This window comes from Myzus persicae, unplaced genomic scaffold (genome assembly GCF_001856785.1).
Source record: "Myzus persicae strain clone G006 unplaced genomic scaffold, MPER_G0061.0, whole genome shotgun sequence".
Lineage (NCBI taxonomy): Eukaryota > Metazoa > Arthropoda > Insecta > Hemiptera > Aphididae > Myzus > Myzus persicae.
Window position 1 is genome coordinate 231,364 of NW_019100470.1, and position 21,656 is coordinate 253,019.

Consider the following 21,656-nt stretch of genomic DNA (forward strand, 5'->3'; position numbering starts at 1 on the left):
AAAATATTGCGATTTGTGACTTTGTGAAACTATAATGGATAAAAATGTATAGATTTAAATTTCGATGCATCATATTTGCATCTATTGTTGAATAAGTATATGTACTTATTTTTTTTATATATAAGTTATTAAGGAGGGTCTTATAGTTAAGCACTGAGATTAAGCTCAACAATTTTTTTCAAGAGACCCTTGATAGCCTTGATAATTATTGTATCAATTGTTTTCAGGTTTTATACAATTTAAGGGATTTATTTTCACTTACAGATTTTTAAGAAAATAATATAGATATGATGAAATTTTTTATTGTTAAACCTATAATTATTTTTGTATTTTTTTCTTAAACATCTTTCACTATTCAAAATACACGAGTGTTTGTTTGTGTAACTGCGTAACTATATTTAAAAGGTTATTATGATATTCATTAGATTAGAACAAAAATTTACCTATTTTAATATAAGAATGGTACGATTGTACGAAGTAGGTATTTTAAATGATTGCCAATTTATGTAACTTTAATTATTTTATGTACCTAAGCGTGGATTCAAATATAAGGATTAACCGAGGATTTGAATAAATTTAAACATTGTTAGTGAATATAAGTTCTGGGACATTATTTTGTCTTCAGAAATACCTTTACCATTCTCCATACTATGCGCTCTTATCTGTCGGAAAACATATTACGTCCACTATTTGTCAAAGTTTTCTCATTACAAACGACATCTCTCGTGTTGCGTGAAATCCGTCTTCACTCGTAGAGTGTCGGTTTTCGACAGCTCGTAAACAGGCTTAGAAATTGGTAGGTGTAGGGTGGAAGTTGAAATTTGATTGTTGACATATAGCCATTCGACGTAAAAAAAGATGGTGTGTATTATTAGCCACGAGCAACAGCCGACCTTCATAATATTTTTTATTACCTAAAAATATCGATTCTATTCTTTATAATTTATATTTAGATAAGTTTTTTTTTCAATATTTTTCTAAACTATTTTCGTTACAGTAAATATTTAAACAATAATAATATTACATAACAATAAATTGTAATTATATGTGTACTTGATGTGTGTATAAATGTATAATGGAAGGTAAATGAAAAATATTATCTGAATTAGAATTTATTATAAATTAGTATATACTATTATTATACTGTAGTTGATTGTTGCAGTCACAATACAATAAAATGTATAATATTTATAATAAATAAGTATATAAAAATATTTTAAAATATGTTCAACTTTGGATTCATAATTACGATAAAACAATTTCACGAATCTATAGTATTATAGAACATTTTGATGGTTTCTATTTTTCTGAAATCTCTTTCCATTTTTTAAAGCATTGAAATGTTTTCTACATCTGTAATTTAAGTATTTTTCCTTAATGTTTATATCTATATGTATTACAACTTCTTTGAATACAAAGAAAAATGCAAATGATTTAATATTTGTTAATTTTTACATTTATAATATATTTAGTACAAATAATATAGATAAAATATCTTTGCTTAAAGTATCCAAATGTTTAGTGTATTCTGAAAAATAAATTTAATTAGAGAAAAATAATTACTTATTCAATTATTTGTGTTTAATTGTAGTTTAAAGATCAACTTCTACTTCAACTGAAATTGATATTCCGACAATCAAAGAATGGCTACGTTTACAGGTGGTTCAGGACCTTCCAGGCAAAGATCTCTCAAGGATCGACTTCGAGAAGGAATCACAGGCAGCTTTAATTGGCAGTAAGTACAAAAATAAATAGATTACAATTCCATAGCAATTGAACGAACTTCATTTATTCCAGGTAAGTGGTTAAAAATATATTGTCGGTTTTTATAATCTGTTTAAACGAATAGGTTTGGTGTGTTAACCTCCGATTATACATTAAGCTTGCATCGGTATTGTGGTGGTTAGAAAAATACATTATTCTGTAACAGATTGTTTTCTTCTGTAACGGAAAGGAAGTGAAAACTATAAATCATGTAGGGAATATTTGTTTTTATCTGAGCCCTTATAAAGAAAATTGCCGCTAGGAATCGATACTTACACACACACTCAAACAATGACACGTGACTTTTATTTATGACTTTGGGGGTCTGCTTCAAAATATTTTTCTCTCTTCTCCATGTATACCTTTTTCCATTTTAGTTTAATGTTAGGTATGTATTAATACTGTACAGATTATAATATGAGTATAAAAGGGCCATTTTGGATTTAGAGTACCTATTTGTTGCGTTCATTAAATGTATGGGTAGGCACAAATTGATAAAATGACTAAACTATTCAACTGTTTAGTTTACTTTAACTAAGCAATAAAATGCATTGAGAACAATTATTGTAATTTAATGATTTAGGTTTTTTATTTAAGATATTTGTTATATTTAATTAAAAGTTGTAATTAGTTAAATTAATTTAAGCTATATGGTGTAGTATACTATAGTGATTTTCTGATTAAACTTCTTATATTATTAATATTTTTATATTAAATAATAATGTCAAACGTTGGTTAATTAGATCAATTGACAGTTACATTTTCAATGCTATAGTAGGTATTTACCTATTTATAGGTTATAAATGTATCCTTCTAACAAACTGATGTTTAAAATTGATTAATTTTAACTAGGTGTTATATTTTAGTTTTTTTTAATGAAATTTTGTTAGTTATGGTTTTATGGGTCATTTAATAGAAAATAATTTCGAATACTCTTTCAATTCTTAATCCTATACAAGGATTTAATAAGCATATTGCTATAATATTTTACAGTGTTACACTGTACGATTTCAGACATAACAAATTATTTATTGTTTTTCCACAACAAATCCTGTTCAGACAGATATTCGGTGTACGATTTCTGATTTTCTACCCTTTCAAACGACACCGAAAACATTAAAGACTGTAATAAAATTTTATTATCAATTGAAATGTCACTAAAAGGTCAGAAGAAAAGGCTTTCACACCAATGCGTTTAGAGAATGTGCAATTATATATAAATGTATATTTCATGTCGTTTTTCGACAACAATTCATCACAAGAAAAGACTTAATAAACTAAATAAAATATTTATCTTATTAATATTATTAAAAACGTCAATCTCCAACTTGTTATTGTCCATTGTTTTTTAGACATCGTAAGATAAATTATTTGTGAAATCGATCGTGGTTGGAATTCAATAGTTAGATTGTACAAATAGATAGGGCAGTGTCCAGAAACATGTGAATAGAGTACATACCAATTTTCAAACTGTATAATATAATTACATCAGTGTATAGTTGCTTATGATAGGTACGTGATAGTTTGGGACGCTATGTTTTTTGTTAATAGTTTGGTGATAATAAAATTATAACTTACAAAATAACGAAGGTTTTTAATATATATATACTATAATTATTATACTATAGGTAGGTACTTACGTTTTAAATGATTTTATTTACATTTTATATGTAAATCATTTAATATTCTTAATATTCTTAATTCAACTAATAAATAGAACATATACAACAAATAACTAATACGAATACTAAAATAGAAACATTTAAATACTATAATATTGTATAGGTATTATATACTTAAATTAATTTGAGGGAAAACAATACATATTATATAATATAGATCTATATACTGAAAAATCACTAAAATACTATAAAAAATCATTTTATAATTGAGCTAATAAAAAATATGTAGTTGTCACTTGTCTAACAATATGAATTAATAAAAAACGATTTAATCAAATAATCTACTACTTTTTTTTCACAACAATATTGTTTAAATAAATGTAAATAACTTAAGAAAACTATCAAATTGAAAAAGTACTATTTAAATTGATCCACCAGTTCATGTTGTAGTTAAATCAACAACTATTATCATGGATATCACCTATATGACATATTGTAATATGCTATCATAATATGTTATATAAAAATAAAAGTAGTATTTTATGTTTCCCTCCAGTATTAAAAACACCATAAATCATAATATATTAATTGTTAATTATCTTCATTATACTGGTGATCGTGAAGGGGGGGGGGGCTAATCAGAAATGATTGAGCCAAGTGAAAATGCCCTATCTGATCGAGCGTTGTGCAGTTTAAATAATGCTCGTGTAGTGTAACTGAAAAACAATAGTGATACAAAAACAAAACAACCAGTAATGTAGCATTATACTAGTATGCAATAATAATAGCGTTTAAGATTATTGCTTATAGTTTCATTATAACTTGAAAATGTAAAGAAGGAACTTTAGATTTTCAACTTTTTACTTTTTTCTTCTCGTCGACTCAAACTAAAAGCTTTGAAATGTGTTTTTAGTTTTAGTTTTTACTATGCCTTTACACGTTTTGTAACTTACGGCGCTACTATACAGCTTTTAAAATACATCATTATTTGAAAATTGAAACCTATTAACATTCATATTAATTTCTTTGAGATAGTGGCGTTTAAAATATTTATTTTTAAAACTTATGCTATAAAATGGTGACAGAATAAAATAAGCTGTGTTCATATTTAAGACATATACCGGCTATTAAATTTACTTTAACACTATTGATTAGTAAAAGTTTTTGAAGAAAAATTAGAGTATAAGAAGGTATTACTTGAAATCGTGCTAGTTACAAGCAATTGTACATTTGTATCATAAAGTGGCATTTGTTATTAATAAATTATCATATTATACATTACACTTTTAATTGTATATTTGTAATATAAGGATAATCGTAACCATACATGCTGAAACATCAGTTAGGTTAACTTATGATTTACTACGGAAAAATAATTGAACAAGTAATTTATATGTATATTTCGAATGAAATAAAGCATTTCATTGAAAATATAAAATTAGGTCAATCAGGAATACTAAATCAATAGCTAACTATTTTATTTTAAAATAAATTTAAATTATTTAACAAGCATTGAGCATTTAACAGACAAATTAAATCATAAAAACTTATTTTATAACTTTTTAAGTTTCTCTTACTTTACATAAGAACAATAGAATTATAGAATAATAGAAAAAAATGTAATCATATTGTTTCAATAGACAACCTGATTCCCACGGCAACTGTATAGTATTAAATTGAGCAATCAGCCAATATCCCTGCTATAACCTTTTCTGCAATACACTTAATATATTATATACGTATGTACCTAGGTACTATACATATATGAGCCCATTGATTGACGTGAACACTATAGTATTTTCAAATAGGTTGGTATCCACGAAAAATATCCTTGCTATTATTCGAGTAAAACAATAAATTAAACATGTTTAAGTGTTCAAATTCAATTAAGTACAATGCCGGTATCAAAGGTCTTCTAGCTCAATGATAAACAGCCATATTTGTAATGTTGATGTCGGGTTATGTCTGAAGGTTGTTCTATGTTTGTTTTTTGTTGTTTTAAAGTCATATAATATACGTTGATGGATCATAGCAATTAAGGCTGGAATTAGTTGCTTTGCACGCCTATCCGTCTTGACAGAATACGAGTAATTTTTTTCTTATCCAGCTATTTAATTAATATCACCGCGTTGAGCATTCAATAAAATAATAATATTCCTTATACCAAACCACGACACCTGCGTAATGACTTGTACGTAGTATATACATAATAACTAATAATACGTAAAATATTGTTTGAAAAAATGTTATTTGGTGGCCTTTGATCTATAATATATAAACTGCGAGGTCTGAGACATTAAAAAGAAAAAACTAGAATTATGTAATAACATCAACAATTATTGAATTCGTAGGTTGTATGAATTTAAAAATATTATACGACACGTCATAGTCAATTCATATTTTTCTCAGTAAAATACTAAAATAAGGTATTGAAATGTTTGTCACCTAACACGGTAAACTTGGCATAACATGTTTTCTGTATGCAAGTTTACCTTGGTCCCTATATACTGAGGCACCAATTAAAAATAAAATACAGGAATAAAAGAAGTACATTTGTTACTTTTACAGATACTCTTTTTCCGTAAACTATACAATTTTAACCTAGATTTAACCTAAGATAATATATTATATTAGTAAATAGTGGAACTAAAAATAAGTTTGAATATTTTCCAAAAGCGCCGAGAAAAACAAAGACAATTTAAGGACAAATTTTAGATTAATATTAGTTTTTTTAATTTCCACTAACAACTCTTAATTTTGACAAAAGTCTTTAAAATATGAAAATTTGCAAATTATTTTAAGTAGGGATTCAAACAAATTTTTTTTTATTTAAGATTTGAAAATTTAATATAAGATTTCTCATAAGGTTGTCTGCCTATATAAAAAAAAATGTCTACTGAAAAGTTAATTACAATTTTTATGAGCGTTTGAAGTTAAAATCTGTACAACATTGGATACTTACTCGATTTCTGGCGGAGTGATTTTCTTATTTTGTTGCAACTCAAAAATGAGTAACCTTAGATATTGAAAATTTACACCATATGTTTATTTTATCACTTACTATACTTGATAAAATGTTCATAATATTTTGACTAGTTTTAAGCTTTTTAAGAACATTTTCCTTTTTTTTAGTTTTTTTTTCTATAAATGTCAATACAATTTTATTTGTTGGGTCAAAAAGGTCACACACATCGCTACAATATTAGTTAAAAAATATATGGTAAGAGTTTTTTTTATAAGCATTTAAAGTTTAAATTTTAACAAAATTTATCAAATTGAAAATATACAAATTATTTTGTAGTTAAAAATGTATTAAAATATTAAATGTTCAATTTTTATAGCTAAGAATTTAAAATGTAAAATGAGGATCTCCGTAATTTTATAGTAAAAATATATAAACATAGTTATTTTTAATACTTATATTAAGTTTAAATTTAGACGGACTTTCATATTAAAACAAAGAATAACAATTTTAGTTAGTTTGTTGTAATTAAAAAAAAATTTTTGGGTAGGTACTTACTATTACTTATAATAGGTATAATGTTATATTTATACACACAATGATATTTTCAAATGCAATTTTTTCGATAAAAATGTATTTTACCTACTGTAGTACTAATGCCTAATAGTAAAATAAATTACCTTGAGAGGACATCACACCTGCATGTGTTATTATTACTTATTTCCGTCTTACAAATGTTCAACATAGCTAAAACTGTTTTGCTTGAGATAGAACCACTCAAGCTGTAGTTCAACATAGGAACCAAATTTTCACATAATAAAGAGGAGAACATTTACTGTGCAACATCGTTTTTATTTTTTTAGTATCGCAAATACAAAAAAAGTTATTCAAGTTATAATAAGAACTTTTCTTATATTTGTGATATCGAACAAATAAAAACGATGTTGCACAGTAGATGTTCTCTTAAAATGTATTGAAAATTTGGTTGCTTAGCTTGGACTGCAGCCTGAGTGGGTCTGTCTTGCGCAAAACAGTTTTTGCTATATTGTACCTTTGTAAGACGGAGACAACATATTCGGGTGTGGTGTCCCCTTAATCACAATACTATCATAAAATAAAATAATAAAATAAACTTACTTAGTAATAACATAGGATGACAGACCTAACCTTATGTACAGTGGAGCGTTAATCACCCGTTTTTTTAAGTATTTAATTTGTTTCTGTATTATTCAAAATATTTTATTAAATTTGAATTGAAAAAAATAAATGTATAAAAATTAAAAATACTTTCATAAAGTAGGTAATAGTAATAAGTTATTACTAGAAAATTTTGAGAACTTATATCATTTAAAGATAAATGTATTTTGAATTGTTTTTATTATTATTTATTTATAAACACCTGTAAGGTTCAAATACAGTGTAGGTAAATTTACATTAATAGAACTTAACTTCACACACGTGTTCCAAACCCTACAGTTCCAAAAAATCCTACAGTTCCAAACCCTACAGTACCTTCCGGCTAATAACCTTGTAGTTGATGCCATAAACAATCAATTAAAAGAACTTAAATTTATACTATACAAAATGGTATTCATATAACATAATATAATACATAATAAAATTTATAGTAATTTAATAATAATAAATGAGTAAATAACTACCTGTAGGTAGAGTCAAACAGATTTCAATAATATATTAAGGCAGCTTGGCTTATTAAAAGTAATTGACTGATATCCACTGATATTTCGAGGACAAATGCACTAAGCCAACGGACAGCTGTTTTAATTTAGATTCAGTTGTTTTTTGCATTTTTGTTTATTTTTACCATCGAAAAATAGGGTAGTAATAATATACATACCTATTTATGTGGTAACACTGAATACGCCTTTACTAAACTTTACTTTTAGAGTTTCTCGGTGTTATAAATTAATTTAACTTTATATAACTTTTTTTTGTGGTTTGTGGTATAATCATGGAATAATATCCAATAAGTGGTTGAGTTCGGGGCTGCTAGAACCTATAGGTATAGCTCATTTAAATGGGGATGGCCTAAATTAGTAATACATTTATATCGAAATTCATAAAATTAAAACCCAAGATAAAACATCAAATTGAAGATTAATATCTATAATATTACAATTACTAAAACTATTTAATTGATATAGACTCCTCAAATGTTATCACTATTACGTTATATTTTAATAATAATACTCGAATACCACAATATTATAGGTTAGGTTAGGCTAAGAATTTCAAAATAAATACATTTAAATTCTGGTATTCAACCTGATATTTAGCTTTTAAAAGCTTAGATTATACATTTTTGGATAATAGTTTTTTACAAGAAATGTAGTATATAGGTACTGTACTTTCATATTTAAAAATAATTCTATTCCACTTAAGAGGGAGTCCACTGCATGCGTTGTTTTCGTCTTTTAATGCATAGGATACCAAATTTTACGTTTAGAATAATACTACTTTTTATTTTGTTATTTTTAATATTTGAACCTTGAATGAATTAACCCGGATTAGACAATTTAAAGGTAAGAAGGTTTAATATTAAAAATAATGAAGTAAAATGTATTATTTTGAAAGTATGTCTTGCGTTGGGAAGACAAAGATGGAAGACGAAACATGTGGGTATTAGTCCTCTTCATAAAGTTATTAAAAGTTTTTTTGATGATAAAATAAGTAGTTTTTTTCTGATAGTTTAAAAAATTTTATTACATGCTAGGAGTTTTTAAATTTGATACACCTGTATGGCTATATTGTATAATAGTAATTATTATTAATTACAGTGTATCATAAAATTGAATTTATTTATTTAATATAAATTATTAAATTGAACAGTTTTGCAATATCCGATAACTTAGCTCTTTTTTATTCATTTAAAAAGCTAATATTGGAGTTTTCAACTGCCAAGAAAATTACACAAAAATTAATGTCAAAAAACAAATATATCATTAATATATTTAAAATATTTAAGTAAATAATTCCGATCGAAAACGTGTATGATAATTATAACGTATATAATGTCTTGAAGAAAATCTATAATTTAAATGTTTAAGTGCTCTTAAAAAAAAAGTTTCACTAAAAATAAAATGTTTTGTCTATATACTTACTAATAGACAAATAATCAAAAATTGACACGCTTCAAGAAGTCCTTGAAAATATTTACATTGTAAATCACGTATCAAATGTTTATTACTATTTGGAAATCACTTCATGTTTAAATAAATGAAATTAAGAAAAAATAATTAAATTTAAATGTGTTATTTTAAACACGTTAAAATAGTTTAAATGTTAAAAGTTTAAAACACCAAAAATGTTAATAGTAATTTATTATTGTGCATACTTATAAAGCTTCTATAAGGTTACAATAATTATGCAAGGCAACGTTTATACTAAAACACATTAATATTTAAAGCCCCCTCCAGGACCCGATGAGTTGTTCTTATCACCAAAGTCTTGGCTCTCTACTATCCATATTATCTTCAGGAAAATTGATTTTTGTTGGAGGTCTACTTCTTTTGCGATAATTGGCGTTCACGAGAATGGAATTATATAGTTTATTTTGCGGTATTCAAGTAATAAAATTGGCTAGGAAAAAAAAGATTAATTTTTTGTTTAGTTAATGATAGACCTAGGCAAGCATAGCTCTTTAATTTTAGCTATTCATATAATATTACCAAGCATTTTTAATACTTTGGTCAACTAATTTTTATTTTATTTTAGTTTTACTAAAGTATTTAATGTTAACTCATTTATAAAAATAAAAATATGAACTTTGAAATTTTGACATAAGTTTTTTTGGAACGTCGCACGTGGCGTTTCTAAAAGCAATAAGAAATAAATCATTTATTAGTTAGTTGTCTTATTTTTATCATTGTTTTTGCACTTTAGTTGGTCACAGTATAAGTAGTAAACAATCCTATTATTCCAATGCAAACATTAGTGATACAATATAAAAATAACAAGTAATTTTGAACAAACCATTGATTTTAATGAAAACTCTGTTTTATTAATATAAAATTAATTGATATTGATTTTAAAAACAAATTTATAATTAGTGGTTAAAGTTTTAATAAAAAAACATTAAGATATTATAGTACAAATTTTATAAATTAAAAACTAAGTTAAATATAATCATAATAAAGTGTTGTTGGTTAAAAAATAAAAAATTGACTGTAATCCAAAATATATATTGCGGAACTAATACAATACACTTCAGGTGGCTCATTTTTGGTTCCTTATTGTATTCTATGACTTGTTTTATTTTATTCGTAATAGTTTTTTTTCCATAAATGATCTATTATTCAGTTTCGAGTTACCCGGAGCGATGGTTTTGTTTTCAAACGATGCAATCTGGTCTTGATAAATGATTATCTGGAGTGTCCGTGAAACCCGGGAAAGGATATAGACGTTATTCAATGAGGTGGGCGCGTTGAAGCTAATGGCTTGAGCGTTAATAATAACATAAAACACTCACCCTCTCATAACAGAGGATAAAAGTACTAGTAAAAAAATTATATTTCATTGTTATACACATTAATACACGTTCTACACTTCTATACATATACTATTTGAAATGAAGTATTATATTTTTTTCGAAAAATTGATATTCCAATTGTTATCAATTGGTTACATCTTTTAAATTTTATTTAAGTCTTTTTAGCGATTACTGGATCTCATTGAGACAACTCGTGTAGAGGCCCTAAGTTATCTATATCCCGGAGAAATGTATGAGGTATAAATGTTAACAATTTAAATAATGCAATACTTTTCATAGTTAGAGATAAAAATAGGATCCTATATACAATTTCATGATCAATAAAAAAATAAGACAATAGTTATAACTATTAAGATATGATAACTAAATATAATTTTGTCTATGTATTACCAGCATTACATTCACCTATTAGGCAGCGCGAGACATGTTTCTTAAATAACGAAAATAATTGCTTGTTAGCTGAATAATTGAGCGTAAACTTGTAAATCTGAGTCTCAAAAATATCAAAAACCCTTTGACAACCATGTTTTTTTGGTAAAATGTATAAGTATTTGTTAGTTGCATAGGTAACTAGAATTAACACTAGGTGCAAAGGAGACAAGAATCAATTATGTTCTCTTAATACTTCTTTTAAAATATAAGTTTTTCATTTTTGATATTCTAAACATAAAACTCTTTAAACAGTTTTTCAGTTGAATACAAAGGTCTTTTTTAATTGCGACCCTAATAATTGTGTTTAGATAGGTTAGTCGTTAAGTAAGTACATTATCATAGGTCTCACCTGAACCTATTATACCGAATGTATTTTGAGATTCAACAAGACGTGCTAAATAAAATATTCTAATATCTTTAAAAGGTATAATGTCAGGTAGGCAATTTTTTTATTATATAAATTATCTTTTCAGCTTACTGCAGACGGTTGCAAATTGATTTTTCCATTTCATGTCATAACACATTTCTATATGTAGATATTTAAAGCTTTTAACATATTTTAAAGAATGACTGATTTACAGTGACATAAGAGCCTAATCTTGACAGTTATTATCTTGAATTTTAATGTCGTGTATAATAAGTATAGAAATTTTGGACACAGAATGGAGTATATAGCTGATTTTTTAAAGTTTAAAAATAAACTATTAGCAACTCACCAATTATCAATAATTTTTATATAGATCTGTCTCAATATTTTTAAAAACTTGGCTTCAAGTATTAGGTAGGTACTCAATACTCATACAAACCAAAGCAGTGTTATCGGCGTAGCATATTACTTGACTTTTTAAATACGAGTAAAGTGATTTTTTTATAATTTAGTGGAATATTAAATATAGAACGGAGATAACGTTGTACCTTGCGGCACTCCACATTTTATTGTCAGCTCGTGACTAATAGATCAGTTAATTTTTACCATTTGTTCCTATTATTTATGTTAAATTATATGACCACATAATTAACCTACCAAGACAGTGACCTATATAATCTTTCATGGACGTAACTAGGATTTTATTAGGGGGGTATTTTAATTTTATATTTAAATAAAACATATCAGGTGGGGAGCTTTACACACTCTTACACTCTTAAACGTAGTCATCAATCATCATATTAATTATATCAAACTTGAAATAGAATTATAATATGATAACATATTTTGTAGAAATCTGAATCATATGGTGCAAATATTTTTTTGTAGAAATACTGCCAAAGGGGTAGGGGGGGAGGTTGCTTAAACACACAAAACCCTCATTGCTGCCTAGTCAAATTGATCATTGCTGCTATGTATGGTCAGCAATAGTACAATAGAAACACGTATCAAGCTATTTAAAAATTAAAAAAATGTTTTCTCATTAGGTACCTATGTTTTTTATTGTTTGTAAGTATTGACTAATAATGTAACCAATTTATAATATGATATAAATAAATATCATAAAAATTGTTTCCTTAAACTCAAAATACAAACCGTTTATTTCATAGAAATTATAGCTTTGCTTTTTAATATAAATATAGAATACTTAGTATCTATTCTATTCATAATCACCTACCTACCACAGATTATATAATTATCTATTATTTTATATAATCTGTGTTTGTATTAATAATAATAAAGGTTATTGTATATCTAATATGAAATGAAATTCGAGTATTCAAAAAGATTTAATACTATTTTTTAAATTTATTATCTTCATTATTTAAAATTTATCATAATTTCATTGTTTATTTTCATCTCTACATAGTTACATAATTTAATTTTTTCTTTCATTTTGATTTTCAGTGACATTTAATATTTATCTTACATTTTTATTATAAAAATAATAACTGTGTAAATCATTGTACGAATATTAAATTGAATAATATAGTGTTGTTATGTAACAACAAGATTATACCTCATAAACCGAAACTTAATTTTTACTTTAAAAACGGAATAATATTTTTATAGTACCTATACCTATACTTAAATATTTAATTTTGTTTTAAATTTAAATTTAAAATAAAACATATACAATTCGCTCAAAGTTTATGGTAACGAAAATAGTATTAGGTATATGTTTTGTACAGCATATGACCGTCAGATCCTTCTTATTTTCAGTAATATTTTTTGAATTTTAGGTAGTTGAAGTATGTAAGTTACTTTATTTTTTTTTGCACTACAAACTGGGGGACTGTAGACATTTGTTTATAGGAAATATATTGTAATATTTTATATGCCTTTAAATTATAATTTATAACTTATAGCAAATTCTAAAATGATAATATTTAAAATGCTTGAAATATTTTTATTACAACTTGCAACCTATTTATGTTAACAATATGTATTAAATTTAAATATGTAATAACTAATAAGTCTTATCTATCTAACTAGTATCAAGTCAATACCTATATTATTGTCGACGTTAATACGTAGGTTTTGAGATCGATGTATTAAATTAATTAATTCTTTCTTTAATTGTCATCATCAAATAGCTCATAAACGATCTTATTTAGGTACTTGAAATGAACTTATGTTTACAATTAGTAAGTGTAGAGGTATAGGTACTACAATTTATTATTTCCATGTTGTTAAATATCACTAAGTGTCGTACATCGGTGTGGTGAGTAATATTTTACAACCCGAAATCAAAGCAAACAGTTTATTTTAAACTTTTATCATAATATTAATTATTTTTAAGCTGAATATTATACCTACTATGACCATAAGTCAATATCAATTATAATATGTACAATGCTTCAATTAATATAATATCTAAATATTACCAACTATCACTTGTCTATCCTATCTATAATTTAATAGTTTACTAGTCACTACTTTTTCAAGATTTGTTGATTTTGAACCGGACAAAATTTAACACTATACTCGTAGGGTTAGAAATAAATAGCTTTAATTAATTAATAAATTAGTATACTTACTTTATTATACAGTAGGTATGGCCTACATTTTTAGTTGAAGATATATGAGTCGTTTTCCATATTATATAACTAACGTGTACTTTTGCATGTAAATCAGTTGTTTTTAATTACTGTATTGTTTGTATTTTTGTATATTATGTGTATTATCTTACATCAAACATTTCTTTAATAACAGTTATTCATATAAATCATATAATCAATCGACTATCCGTCATATATAATTTTGTGTCGATGATGGTTTACCCATACTTAACATCACTTGTGACGAGAAAGTAGGTTCCTACCTACTTGGTATAATATAGTCCCGTAGGTTATTCTTGAAAACAATAATAATGAAAATGTAGTTGCCGTATATTTACTAGTATTATATGTAGTATAATGTAGGTATTATAGTACCTATCTGCTATCATATAGAACCTTTACATTCGGACCGAGAAAGTATTTTCGATTTTTGTGAACAATTTTTGTTTCTAACTTCGACTTGGTCGTGACATCTAAACGTTACAATAATATTTGCTGCTCTGATAATACATTAGGTACCTACAACCTGCAGTGTCGGTCTGGCCCACCCGGCTAACAGGTGGTTGTTGGGGCCCTTGGATATTTTTGCCCTCATATTATGAGACGTGACTAGGACATTTAAATTTTTTTTGAACCAACGGCCAAGTCTGGATTATTCAACACGCTGTGTATAGTATTCATATACGTTCTTATACTTACCTGCAAGTACAAGTTAAGTCAACGAGTATTTTCAAAAATAAAATAATTATATTTTCAATAAGAAATAACTGGATATTTGGACTTTAACTTGTCTGTTTGTTGAAAATTACATCATTCGATTTATAAACAAATATTAAATTATTGATGTTAGGATCTTCTAGCAGAGAATTTAAAAAAAAAATACCCTTTCAATAATAATTTATAATTTATTTAATGAATGTTATTACTTTATGTGTATTGAATTTATTTTTTGCAATAATAGGTATATTATTTTCTACTTTTCGTGTATAATGCTTGTAAGAAAAAGTGCCTATGTAAAACATTGTTGAATGTTTACGATATAATTATTATTTTTAATAATTAAAATGACAAATAATTTTAAAGCAATAAAATATTATTTTTTAATTGAAAATAAAATAATTTTATTGCAATGTATCTACTAAAAGGCAATTTTTTTCTAAGTTTGTATGGCCCCCATGCATAAGTCAGGTTGACACTACTTACAATACGAAAATACGTCATAGTAACTTTCAATCCGACATAGTGCCCCCTTCGTCCCCGAAGCTTCCCTCTCCCGTGAATGCCTCCATCGCCACCACCACCGCCAATTATTCGTTTTGGAAACGTCGAGCACGTGCTCGTCCTCGCGTATTCCCCTGCGCACCAGCAAATCGTCGTAATATACTAAATATAGTGCATAATTTATACACGCATATATATATTTATGTATAATATGTATACGGCCATCGTACCTACCTATTATTTGTAGGTTTATTATATTTATAGGTACTTACCACTTTTAGCATATATGGTATATGGTGTATGGTATATAGGTATATATTTATTATTGTACCGGCGGGCGGTGGCAGCGATGCAGCGCGCGCTCACCTACATCAGGTTGCACAGGCGAACCGGTTGTCATCCCGAGTTCAGCAGCAGTAGTCGCGTTGCTCTCGGTCCGTTCGCCACGCGCGTTTTTCTGTTTTCGTTTCCGCAGTGAATATATATTTTTTTATACTTCCATACATATCATAATAATATATAGGTATAATAAATATATATGTTTATACGTCGTCATATGCGCCCGTTGTCCGCGATTGTGCGCGAGTGAAAATATTTTATATATGATTATTATACTATCGTAATCGTCACCATCGTCATTATTATAATTATTTTTATTATTGTTGTTATTATTATTAAACAACTACAACAACTATATCAACGTCGTGCGAATGTCATTTTAATATTATAGTCGCGGTGTACACGTCGAGTGAAAAACGACTGTCCACGTTTTAAGTAAGTAATATCAGCAACAATAGCATAAACAGTTTTTTACCCTTTAACCGCAGCTGACGTACCGAATATATTTGTACATGTTTTATTATTTAAGTAAATTTGGTGAAGAAGGTGGTGCGATTACCTACATAGTATTATAGGCATTTAGCGTAGGCAATAATAAAACAATATTTTATGTAGGAAGCCAGGTATTATGGTATAATATGGGTATCATAGTATTTGCCGTTTTAAATCTGCCAGTTGTTCTTTTGTGTAGGGTTTGCAAACAACTTTCTCAAAAAAATTACAAAAAAATAAATAAATATTAAAAAACCACTACTTGTCTACGGTCTGAATAATAGTCGCGCACAGTAAACCATGATGTCGATGAACTCGGTCCGTGGTCGCCGAAACGGCAAGTGTGTACCTATTATGATAAAATAATTGCAGCATAGTGCTGAGGTAGGTATATAGGTAAATTGGTCGAATTTTTGGTCTTCCTGAAATTTTTTTAGATAACGAGTAAAATAATTATACCTATATTCCAAAAATTCGTATACATGGGGAATATAAGCATGAATATGTATGCTTGATGGAAAAAATTTTAAGCGCTCATAAAGTTCAAAATTATCGCTTAAAATCATCTGAATCAATAAAGCACAATAATTATAGCAGTAATAAAAGATAAACATTTATAATTAATTACTTTATTCGTTATAAGTCGAAATTATTATATGACTCATTATCAAAACTAAATAGGTAGTCCATATATATTTTAGTAATTGTAGTAGTAGTTTTTATGTCTCCATAAAGAGTTTAAAATAATATCATACAATAGTTTCAACTCGACATTTATACGTTTTGTACATGTCACTAGGGAAAGTTGCTGATCGTGTCTACGTGACGAGGTGATTTCGAACGCTTCGCCGGATTTCCAAAAAAAATGTAGATAAAATATTGTTTTTTACTTTGAACCAATTACAAAGTTGACTGTTTTATTTAAAACAATTTTCACACTATATATAAATATAGGTGCATAAAATAAATGAGTGGAAAAATATTATGTTTGTGTTAATATACAAATTACAAATACATAATAAATGGTATGTATAGGACATAGGTAATTACAAGTATTCAAATTAGGCAATTTTGCTAAGTGTTATAGTGCTGTAAATTGTTTAGATATTTTAATATTTTATTAAAAGATACTTAAAATATAGATATTTGAGCATTTTTAATTTATTATATATGCTGGGGGGTGAATATATTAACTGTAGTTTTTATTCATATTCTAAGCTATGACAAATGATTTAATTAATTGATGTGGTATTTTTATCTTTTTTAGAAATAATATTATTATGTAAATATTTTATTCTAGTTATTGTGTGCTTAATAGGATATAAGAATCAAAATTCAAGGTTAAACTTTCACTTTTCCAGATCAATTGTAAAAATATAATTTTGACAGAAAAGTAAAAAAAATTGCTATATTCCAATTGGCGATTTTCATGATTGGAAATAAATCACTTTATCTTATAATAAGGCACCAACCTATTTTAGATGAAATATATTTTAGAATAAACAGATTTTTTGTATACGTATATGCCTTATTTAATAATGTGGTTTATTTTTTAATTTTATTCTATAAACTAGGTCAGTGGCGTCATTTCAGTTTTGAATAGAGGGGAAAAAAGTTTTGACCAGCCCAAATGGGTAGCTTGAAAAATCCGTCTCTTTGATCATAAGCAAATATTAATATATGTTATGTTCCTTTTCCTTTATAAAACATACATACATATAAACTTTCATGCATGTCTCCACATATATAAATATATTTCAACTTTTAATTAGTAATTGCCAATTTATCATTGTGTGACAATAATTTCTTAGTACACATTATATTATTTTGAGAAAAAATTTTAAAAATAGGCATATTATTGCACCAGTAATATATAATAATGGTTAAACGAATACAACCAGGAATCGGCCCATCGGGTTGCTTTTAAAATCAGTCACAGGGGCAAATGCCCAACTTGCCTCCCCACAAACTACGGCACTGAACTAGGTAGTAATATTAGTAATATTTTTATTTTTATGTCATGTATGCATAATTTTAGATATTTGTAATAAATTAAGTTAATCATAAATAAAATAACATTAAAGTAACGGAGAAATCCGGATGTATTTAGAGTTCAGATTACATATTTACTTGGTGTTCTAATATAATTGATCGCGTTTATTGCCTGTCAACATTAGTTGACAGTACGGACTCAGTTACAGATATTATAGCATTTAATCATAGTAAATAGGTAAACATAAATTAAATTTAGATCATAGACATCAAATAAAGCAACATTGTGTCTGAAATTGTGTGGTAAACCAGTACCTACCATAATATTTTCATCTTAAAAATCTTCAAAAATTATAATCGATAAATTAAAAAAAGTAACTGTTTAATTATTTGAAATATATTATTCAAACTATGAATACTATTACAATATTTTATTAATTTCCGTTGGGTAAAAATGTTCTATAAAAAATTGTGGTCACGCTGATAAAAAAATTGTATGATAATAGATTATTAAAACTATATTATAAATTATAATTTGCATAGAGTTTTAAAAAAAGCCAGTTCGGTACTCTTTTATGAGCGTTTATTAAGTAAAATTAATATTTAACACATTTCTCAAATTTCTAACTGTATTATTTATTTTATATAGGTTCATACGTATATATTTATCTATTAAATAGTTGAATAGCATCTTAGTCTATGTGGCAAAGCGGAAACAGTTACAGAACCTCCCACTATAAAAGCATACGTTACTATAATAACAAGCCATAATGTTTTGGAATTTATAATTATCATGCCAATGCTTGGAAAACACAATATAGCATTAGTAATTTATATGTGTGTTGTAACAATAATAGTAATAATGATAAAATAAAAAAAATAAACATCATAAGTTAGTTGGTGAATACAAATTATATGTTTTCTTTTATAAAGGAATGTCTACACATCTTTATACGTCTAGGGGTGATATATAGTTATTTACAGTTGTTAAATATAGCTACGTATGGTTAAAGAAGTAATAAAAAAAACTTATATTTTAGAGCAATTTTAATTTTGAGTTTAACATCAGTGAAAAAATAACTAATGGGCCTTTTTCGAATGAAATTTGTCTATTCATGAGTATTATCAGCTATTATAGACTACATAAAATTATTAATTTTTATGTAGTAAATCGTCTAATTTCATATAGTTAGTATGAATAAATTATAATAGTTTTAAATGTAATTGGTGTTAATTTTATGATTGAATTAAAATATATGCAATTTATTTTGCTCAAATTGATGGTTATATCTATGAATGTACGGTTAATCGATATGAAGTTTAAGCACAATGAATTATACTAAAACATAACTATTATGCTACTTAATTATGTAATTGATAGTACACATTTATTAAATGATTTTCTGATGACTGTAAACAAGATTTCAATTCAATCTTTTTATAATATTTTATTAATTTTATGAATTTGTATTTTACTTAAATACAATTTCAGAGTTCATACTTCATATATATATATTTTCAACGGAATAAACGATAAATAAGTTTCATTTCTATTTCTTTTATATGTATTTATTAAATATGAGTGCCCATTTAAAAATATTAACAATTTAACATTTTCTAAGAGTATTAGTTTTAAGTTTTTAGTTTCATTATAGTCCCAATAATAATGTTCAAAAAATTATTTTTAATTATGATATTACATTGTTTATTATTTTTAATTACAAAGAATAAAATATTTCATTTCATTAATGTCGTATTTAATTCACAGATTTATAAGTATTCTTTATGCTTTATAAAATTCAATCATTTTCAATATTGTTACACATTTGTTCGTTGATTAAATTAGTACGTCGAATAGACGAAATGGAATATATTTTGACAAACAATAATTTGTTCATAATAATTTAAGTTAACTATGACTATCAAAGTATGTATTAGGCCCCCTTAAATATTAAATGACAGGTTTAATTAATTATTGTTGGTATATTTTAAACTTACATGTACTACATTTCAATGTTTGTATTCAAATTATTGTTATACCTACTGATTAAAAATTGAAATTGACGTAATCAGTTTCTTATATAGGTACATTAAAAAAATATGATATGACTCTTCTTATAGTCATTGCTTTTAGATTTTATTTGTTACTTGGTTAAAAAAACATTGGGATTCAATCCTCATTCTCTCTCGGGTTTATTAGCGTACATAAATGTTTGTATCTTCTTCTTTAGAATATTAAAAATCCTCGAACGTATTTTCATCTTCAGGCCTTCCTGGTCACATCACGAATCCCAAACACATAATAGTCAAGGTGACGAGTTCTAAAAGCAAAACACACTCATACACATACAAACAAAAATATATTATATATATATATAATAGATATAATATTATATATATATACATTTGGGAAGACCTTAAAAAACAACAAAAATTTAATGGTCAAATCGTGTTTTGTTTTCTCAAAAGACGAAAGATGTCTCCAATAGCTCAAACTCCCAAGATACACACAGTATAGTACAGTTAGAATGTGTGCTAGTGCTAAAGACATGCATAACAATACCATATTCAATAAAAACATGAGTTTGTTGATTATGTTTTAAAAGGAATAATACAACTTGGAAATTAAATAAAAGGAAAATAAAGAAAATAAATGCTCCTTATTGTGTTAATGATAAATGATAATATAATAATATTGATGTTAGGGAAGGTTCATTTTTGTAGAAATATGTATTTTAATTTTTATACTTAGGAAAATGTCTAGCATTTATGAAAATTATAGGTATACTGTTCATACAATTAATAAATAATAACTAGTTACATTGTATATAGAAAATAACCTCATTAATATTGTTTTATATATTCTTTTAATTTTTATACTATAGTTAATTTAGTTAAAGATCGTTATAAGCATATTTTTCATTCAAAAAAATATTCAAGTACCTTCAAATGGGAATGATAGTTTCAAAAGTCCAGGTAATTAGTACAAATAAAATAAAAACATGGCCAAAAAGTATTATTGTAAATAATTTTTTTTTATGTTCGTTTACTTTCATTTTAAAAAGGAATTACATAAATATTATACACGGAAATTCAAATTATATTAATGTATTGACATAATATTCAAAAATATAATTTATATCTGATTTGAAGGATGTAGATGAATTATAGTTATTGACATGAATACATGACACATGAGCATAATATGTCGCCTCGACAGAATTTTAAAGGGAAAAATTATCGAGGAAAAAATAGTAAAGTTATTGCGTGAACGATCTAATTCAGAGACTTTTTATTCCCGTGGGACATTCTAAACTCGGGTCTTCCTGTCAGC

The 21,656-nt window shown here is 26.1% G+C and overlaps 1 protein-coding gene across 5 annotated transcripts in view; it reads left to right on the forward strand.

Annotated features, from left to right (window-relative positions):
- LOC111043130 (oxidation resistance protein 1) overlaps nucleotides 1–21,656 on the forward strand; it is a 171,229-nt gene that overhangs the window by 4,680 nt on the left and 144,893 nt on the right. The window contains exon 2 of one of the 5 annotated variants that reach the window (XM_022328036.1): nucleotides 1,592–1,735. In XM_022328036.1, coding sequence (XP_022183728.1) covers nucleotides 1,644–1,735 — 92 coding nt within the window. In that variant the 5' untranslated portion in view covers nucleotides 1,592–1,643. Of the gene's footprint in view, nucleotides 1–1,591; nucleotides 1,736–15,938; nucleotides 16,274–21,656 lie in introns of those variants that run through there. The other 4 variants (XM_022327984.1, XM_022328001.1, XM_022328009.1 and 1 more) reach the window with 4 other exon arrangements.